Source organism: Mytilus californianus, unplaced genomic scaffold (assembly GCF_021869535.1).
Source record: "Mytilus californianus isolate M0D057914Y unplaced genomic scaffold, xbMytCali1.0.p SCAF_8, whole genome shotgun sequence".
NCBI lineage: Eukaryota > Metazoa > Mollusca > Bivalvia > Mytilida > Mytilidae > Mytilus > Mytilus californianus.
In genome coordinates, this window is record NW_026262734.1 from 85,919,962 (window position 1) to 85,928,460 (window position 8,499).

Consider the following 8,499-nt stretch of genomic DNA (forward strand, 5'->3'; position numbering starts at 1 on the left):
AGTGGCCACACAGACATATAATAAGTCTCTGGTAGCCATTAAACAAACAAAATATTCATTAAAAATCGCGAATATTTGGCTTTAGAATTAAAAGGATTAAGCACATTTTTTCTAGCGATTATTGATGTGTAAACCGGGGCTCTTACTCACAAACTTAACATAAAAGTCCTTCGGACTTTTATTCAGTTTGTGAGTTATTCGCCCCGATTTACACATCAATAACCTCTAGAAAAAATGTGTTTAATCCTATAATAACAACTAATACATAACTCTTGTTTTCCCATATTAAAGTATCAATTGGTACACATCTAACGGATTTAGTGTAAAGACATCATAAACAGTATGAAAAATGCACAACCTGATGCAATGACAAAATATAAGGCAACAGTATCGATAGGATGTAGCATTATGAGTACGCATACTACATATATAACAATATATATTTAGTAATGTTTTTATTCATAAAAAATAACATAAAATTTAAAGATATTAATATGGTGGTACATTAATACACTTTAGAAGATCCAAAAAGACAATTATTGATGTCTGTATAAGATTTATTTAATGTAAGCTCCATTGGTTAAAACGTCTGCAGTAAAATAAGAAAAATTATTCATATTTAAAGTATCCTCAAGGTAACGGTAATTGTTTTAAAAGAAATCAATGAAATGTTATTTAGAATATATAAATATAGCTATAATATAAATTCTAAATAGTATCGAATCAATGGTGTACAGGAAGAATGAAATATAACGACATTCATTTCAACAAATAACTGTTAAATATGTTACAGAGAGGCGAAGGATACCAAAGGGTCATTCAAACTCACATGCCTAAAATGAAAAAGACAAAAAAAAAAAAAAAACAATACCTCACAACACACAACATATATAACAAAAGACTGAGCAGCACGAACCACACCAAAAACTGGGGGTATATCATGTACTCTGAAAGGATAAGCAGATCCTGCTCTACATGTAGCACTCATCGTTTTGTAATTTTGAATATATCAATATAGCCACATATGAAGTCTAAATAGTATTGCATCTATGGTGTACAGGAAAAATAAAATTTAAAGACAATCATTTCAAACGAAAACTGTAAGATATGTTATTTGTATTCATAAAATCCACTTGAATTACAAAGAGTTCACTAATGTTGTTAAACTAAATTTTTTTCATTTAACACTTACTACATCAATATTTCACTTTCTTAACAGACAACTATTAAAAATACATAAATGTACAAGTTTGTTTAGTTTCAGTAAATATAACATAGATAATTGTTGCTCGTTCTCAATTACATAAGCTGCATATTTAGTTTTTGTAGAATAAGTTCGCCAAATTTCACTTGATATTGTTTGAATCAAAGTACTATGTTAAGTAGAATGCTAGGGGAAGTACATGTATTCGTTTATTCAGTTTACTAGTATGGCATGTTACTTTTTCTGTATCCCAGTGGATTTCATTCATGTATATCTTTTCTTTGAAAGTTTCTGTTTTAGCCTAATTGAATCCGAAAAAATAAAGATTTCCCTGATATAGTACTTGTGTGCGTCTGGACACTGTTTTATCGATTGTTTTCAATATTTTCGTTATACTTTTTTTTTTATGTTTATAACGCTCTCAATTAGGGCCAACAAATCTTATTTTCTACTTTGAAAAACGTCTCACCAGTTTTAAATCTAAACTTGTAGGATTGTTTAAAAGTGGATTGACAACATGCGAAGTCCTAGATAGGTTGTGCAGATATTACAAACGAGTTTAACATCGTTATGCTAATATCAGTTCAAATGTAAAGATTTTACCTTGCCTCATACATTGTATTACGTAAGACAATGAGATACAACCACGGGGGTAAACATCAAATTTATGAGTTAAAGGAGGACAGTCAGTATGACTCGATGAAGTTAACATGCTTGTCTGTTTTAAATTTATTAAGTTAACTTGGGAAGCTGTCAGAAAGTCTGCTCCAAGTTAACCTTTGTACAGGTGGGACTGATCCTATCTGTAGATATGTACAGGAAACTATTTAACTAACAACGAAAAAAACATAATAAGAGTTAAGTCATGAATCCTTTGTGTTAAGTCAAAAATAGGTGGGATATACCAAATGGATATTTAAACTCATTAGTCGAAGACAAATTGACAACGCCATGGGAAACGATAAACGACCAAAAAAACAAATAGCACAGTTTCACAGGATATGTATTCACTAACTCAATACAACTAATATAGATTCACAGGGTTACAAAATAATGGGGTATACGTTTGGGTTGTGATAAAGAGATTGGACAGATATATTCAAATAGCTTTTGATAGTCATGGAAAGGACACGTTTGCTGCAGTTAATACATTATAAGAGAAATAAATACATTATATGTACAAGTACTTTTTTAAAACGTCCTTTTTGATAATCCAAATTTTTTTTGCAAAGAAGACAACGTGACCGCTATGAGATCAGATGTAGCCGATGCAAATACTCGAAGTTAAAATACAATTTGTTATATGTTTATCGCTATTTTCCGCTATTTTATGCATTAATATATGAATGGGGGTGGGTCACATTCCAGCCGCACTTCGGTACCCATTTTAACCGAAAACTGAAGTAATTCCCCCAACCTTTTCATGTTGAATTGATGCAGTTCCCCGGAAGGAAAGCTCTTGACGTGTAAAAATCTGTTGTTAAATTGCTGAGAGCGTCAAGGGAATCACAAAGTGTTTCAGTGTAAGTACAATATTTACCGTATCTGTTACGAAATAAAATTTAATTTTCCCGGGCAGACGTGCAATGACGGAAATGATGACGGCACGTAAATTTCAGAGCCGACCGTCGTGAAAGACGGTCAATCAGAACTGACCTTTTTCCGATTTTAACCCCAGATACCCCCCAAAAGATCTTGAAATGAACACATATTAAACTACGCTGCTCATTACCCCTTTGTGATATAAAACTATATTCGTGGATTTTATGTGAAAGAAGAAAACGCGACACCCAATTTCAACTCTATTCATTTAGTAATATAGATGACTTACAACTGAATATACTTTATTTTTACAAATATATTCTTTGTATCTAACATAGCAATAGAGACATGCTAGTCACAAATTGGTTTCGCGAATGAGAAAATATTATACCTTCATCTAGGGAAATAACAAACGAAATAAACGAAAAACAAAGAAACGGATGTTTAACTTATTAACTTTCTATAGTTCTTTTCAATATAAAAAAGAAGATGTGTTATGAGTGCCAAATAGACAACTCTCCATACAAGTCACAATGTATAAAAAGTTAATAAATCCACTTTTTCCAATATGAGTGTCAATAAGATAAAAAAACGAATATTTAAGTATATTGCAAAGATATGTACACATTTTAGCAACATTGTGTTTACATTGATTTGTGCAGTTGTGTAGTCCGATGTACCTAGGTTAACAATCCTGGTTAGAACTATATTCTTTACCTTATTTCTTTTATTTGGATCTACATCTGTTCTTTTTAGTAGCAGTTGGACTATATCATCTGATCCATATCGAGCAGCAAAGTGTAAGGGAGTGTCACCGTCCTGAAATAGTAAGGTTGAAACTTTCATTGTAATTATATAACAGTATATGAAATGAACGACTTTATATAAATAATTGGACTATGACAACAAATATCGCTTGTCAGCAATATAAGGTAGGAATTTAGAGACATATTTATCAATCACAAATGCCTCTGAATCTGCCAATGGCACTATGTTAATTGCTTAGATACGTAACCATGTCATGTCATTAATGTTTACGTTGTCAACATATATCTGGGTTTGGTTTTTTTTTCTTCTAAAAAAAAGGAAAATTGAATACTAAACCTCTCGCTTTACAACTGACCGGTGATGTCTATACACATCGAGTTAATTTATCTTTATTTACACTCATCATGACAATTTTACACTTATTAAAAAGTAAAATAACAAAAATACCAAACTCCAAGGAACATTGAGTATTAACATATATTATTTGCTTGCATTGAAAACTCGTCCGTAACAATGTTAATTCATATAACGTTCATCTGTATTAGTTCTCATTTAACAATATAAATCTTTACTTATTCAGGTATCTATTCCTTCCTGTCTTTTAGATTTTGGGTTTTGAGCGTGTAGCGTGTATGAGGACGGTAAACCCAGAAAAAGGCTTTGTACTTAGAAAGTTCCTAAATTGTTATTTCAATTTTTTGGATACTTTACTGCTTAATATTATTGATATTTATATAGGAACGTCATTTGCTAGTAAACCTTTGTTTAAAACGAACTTCACATTTGCCTAAACGTTAATTGTGGTCCATCAGACAAAGAGATGAACAAAAGTGAATTATAGTATTTGATATGATTATTTAATAATTGCAGTAACGAATGCTCGTTAAGTTACCCACTTATGTTTCTGAAACAGAGATATTCATAGTATTTGCTTCTATTATCTTATTTTATGTTCTGAAAGTTAATGACATGATTTATCTTATAAGATAGCGATGTATTTCAAACATACGTTCCCCACAAGTCGTGTGCATCCATTTAAACAAGGCATATCTAATCGATTTACGAGATGAGAACATCCGCAGAATATTGTCGTTTAAGTTTCTTTCCCTGAGATAAATTTTCACCCACTATTTTGTCAGAGTTTGTATTGTACACCTGAAGTCTGGCATTTCAGGCTTTATCACTTATATTATGCATGTTTAATACTACAGTATATAAATTTGGCTTCAGGAGGGAAACAGTCAATAAATAAAAACTGGATCGAGTACTTTCACAACTGCAATCAGTACTAAAGCCTCGGTAAAATGACTATCTGGGATAATTTAATGGTGCCCATCAAAAGGTATCTTAGCATTGCAGTGACTGACAATAGAAAATTTATCTAAAAAACTGAATGCAATTTAATCTTATCGTTCCTATTTGAAGTCTGAAAATTAAAAAAAGGACGAGTTGTGTTTAGATATAGAAAATGTATCTCAACAAGTAACCAGAAACGGTCCTGTGTATTTTAATTTTATAATTCTAAACAAATATCTGAATATAAAAAGATATCAAGTCACTTCTTCAATTATTTCATATTGATAAATCAAGTGGTTAGAGACCATCATTATTTTATTGAAAAGAAACCTTCGCTTCTAACGACATTTGATGTACAAAAAGTTTAATTGTCATTGATCCTAAAACGAATAGAAAAAATAGTAAAGTCTACTAGATCTTCTCTCATGGAACACCACACATATGACCACCAGTATTGATAAAGCCAAAGCCCTACTGAAGAATAGAAATTACAAATTACCCCCTAACAAAAGTATCAATTTCTGTTTAACGTTAATGACGTAGGCTTATCACGTCATACATTATCTTTTCACTCGACCGCGAAAATCTAATTTCACTCGAATAGCGTGATATGAAAAATTACCACGTAAAAATAAAAGGAACATTTGAGAAATTAGCGATAATAATAATAGGACCTGTTAGAATGTATTTACATGCATTGCTGAAATTGATTTAGTGGTGTTTTTTTAATGACATAGTTTTTCAATTTACAGTGGACAGATTTATGAAAAAAAACACAGACTGTTATGTAGTGGGTAAACGCCAATTATAAACCAATGAGATATAACAAAAAATAGAAGATACTTTCAACAAGACCTCGAATACCTTTAGAGACTAATATGTCATTTTTTATAAATATGTCTGTTCATAGGGCAAAACAGTGGACATATACATGTAGTTTCATGTAAAGGTTCATGTTTTAAAACCTATTATAATTACTCTGAAAATCTAAGTAGGAAAGTACAAACAAAATAGACTTTTAAAATCACTTTAACCACAGTAAAATTTCGAGTTTAGCGATAATGTTATATGTATATGACTTACAACTGAATACACTTTATTTTTACAAATATATTTTTGGTATCTAACATAGCAGTAGAAACATGCTAGTCACAAATTGGTTTCGCGAATGAGAAAATATTATACCTTCATTTAGGTAAATAACAAACGAAATAAACAAAAAACAAAGAAACGGATGTTTAACTTATTAACTTTCTATAGTTCTTTTCAATATAAATAAGAAGATGTATTATGAGTGCCAAAAAGACAACTCTCCATACAAATCACAATGTATAAAAAGTTAATAAATCCACTTTTCCAATATGAGTGTCAATAAGATAAAAAAACGAATATTTAAGTATATTGCAAAGATATGTACACATTTTAGCAACATTGTGTTTACATTGATTTGGACAGTTGTGTAGTCCGATGTATCTAGGTTAACAATCCTGGTTAGAACTATATTCTTTACCTTATTTTCTTTATTTGGATCTACATCTGTTCTTTTTAGTAGCAGTTGGACTATATCATATGATCCGTATCGAGCAGCAAAGTGTAAGGGAGTGTCACCGTCCTGAAATAGAAAGGTTGAAACTTTCATTGTAATTATATAAAAGTATATGAAATGAACGACTTTATAAAAAGAATTGGACTATTACAAAAAATATCGCTAGTCAGCAATATTAGGTAGGAATTTAGAGACATATTTATCAATCACAAATGCCTCTTAATCTGCCTATGGCACTATGTTAACTGCTTAGGTACGTAACCATGTCATGTCATTAATGTTTACGTTGTCCCTATCAACATGTATCTTGGTTTGTTTTTTTTTCTCTAAAAAATAAGGAAATTGAATACTAAACCTGTCGCTTTACAACTGACCGGTGATGTCTATACACAGTGAGTTAATTATCTTTATTTATACTCATCATGACGATTTTACACTTATTAAAAAGTAAAATAAAAAAACTCCAAGGAAAATTGAGTATTAACATATATTATTTGTTTGCACAGAAAGATCGTCCGAAATAATGTTAGTCCATGTAACGTACATCTGTATTAGTTCTCATTTAACAATATAACTCTTCACGTATTCAGGTATTCATCCCTTCCTGTCTTTTAAATTTAGGGTTTTGAGCGTGTAGCGTGTTTGATGACGGTAAACACAGAAAAAGCCTTTGTACTTAGAAAGTTCCTGAATTGTTATTTCAATTTTTTTGATACTTTACTGCTTTATATTATTGATTTTGATATAGGAACGTCATTTTCTAGTAAACCTTTGTTTTAAAACGAACTTCACATTTGCCTCAACGTTAAATGTGGTCCATCGGACAAAGAGATGAACAAAAGTGAATTATAGTATTTGATATGATTATCTAGTAATTGCAGTAACGAATGCTTGTTAAGTTAACATTTATGTTTCTGAAACATAGATATTCATAGCATTTGCTTCTATTATCTTATTTTAGGGTCTGAAAGTTAATGACATGATTTATGTTATAAGATAGCAATGTATTTTTAACATACGTTTCCCACAAGTCGTGTGTATCCCTTTAAACAAGGCATATCTAATCGATTTACGAGATTAGAACATCCGCAGAATATTGTCGTTTAAGTTTCTTTTCCTGAGATAACCTTTTACCCACTATTTTGTCAGAGTTTGTATTATACACCTGAAGACTGGCATTTCAGGCTTTATCACTTATATTATGCATGTTTAATACTTCAGTATATAGATTTGGCTTCAAGAGGGAAACAGTAAATAAATAAAAACTGGATCGAGTACTTTCACAACTGCAATCAGTACTAAAGCCTCGTTGAAATTACTATCTGGGATAATTTAATGGTGCCCATTTAAAGGTATCTTAGCATTGCAGTGACTGACAATATAAAATGTATCTAAAAAACTTAATGCAATTTATATAATCTTATCGTTCCCCTTTGAAGTCTGAAAATAAAAAAAGGACGAGTTGTGTTCAGATATAGCAAATGTATCTTAAAAAGTTACCAGAAACTCTCATGTGTATTTTAATTTTATAATTCTAAACAAATATCTGAATATAAAAAGATATCAAGTCACTTCTTCAATTATTTCATATTGATAAATCAAGTGGTTAGAGATCATCATTATTTTATTGAAAAGGAACCTTCGCTTGTAACGACATTGGATGTACAAAAAGTTCAAATGTCATCCTAAAAAAAATAGAAAAAATAGTTAAGCCTTCTATATCTTCTCCCATGGGAACACCACACATATGACCACCAGTATTGATAAAGCCAAAGCCCTACCGAAGAATAGAAATTACAAATTTCCCCCCTAACCAAAGTATCAATTTTTGTTTAACGTTGATGACGTAGGCTTTTCACGTCATACATTATCTTTTGCACATGTACCTTGTTAAAAGTATTTTTAAAAAGAGGTTTAATTGGAAGAATATAGCATACCTGGGGAAATATATGAGGGGGGGGGGGGGGGTACAAAGGAAAGATAAAAAAAAATAAATTTCAACACCTTAAATCAGGTTTTATAGAATGTATATTCAGCAAATAAACTGTAACAATGAATGACCTATCATATGAACGTCCAAGTCATTAAAGTATGTTTCTGTAGCTGAACATTCCCTTGACTAATGAATTTCTGTGATTAAAAT

At 30.9% G+C, this 8,499-nt stretch overlaps 1 protein-coding gene across 1 annotated transcript in view; it reads right to left on the bottom strand.

Annotated features, from left to right (window-relative positions):
• LOC127712878 (ankyrin-1-like) overlaps nt 1–7,414 on the bottom strand; it is a 159,018-nt gene extending 151,604 nt beyond the window's left edge. Inside the window, exons 1-3 of the mRNA XM_052219481.1 lie at nt 7,376–7,414; nt 6,321–6,422; nt 3,464–3,565 (exon numbers count right to left, since the gene is read on the bottom strand). Coding sequence (XP_052075441.1) covers nt 3,464–3,565; nt 6,321–6,422; nt 7,376–7,414 — 243 coding nt within the window. The remainder of the gene's footprint in view (nt 1–3,463; nt 3,566–6,320; nt 6,423–7,375) is intronic.
• Between the last annotated feature and the right edge of the window lie 1,085 nt (nt 7,415–8,499).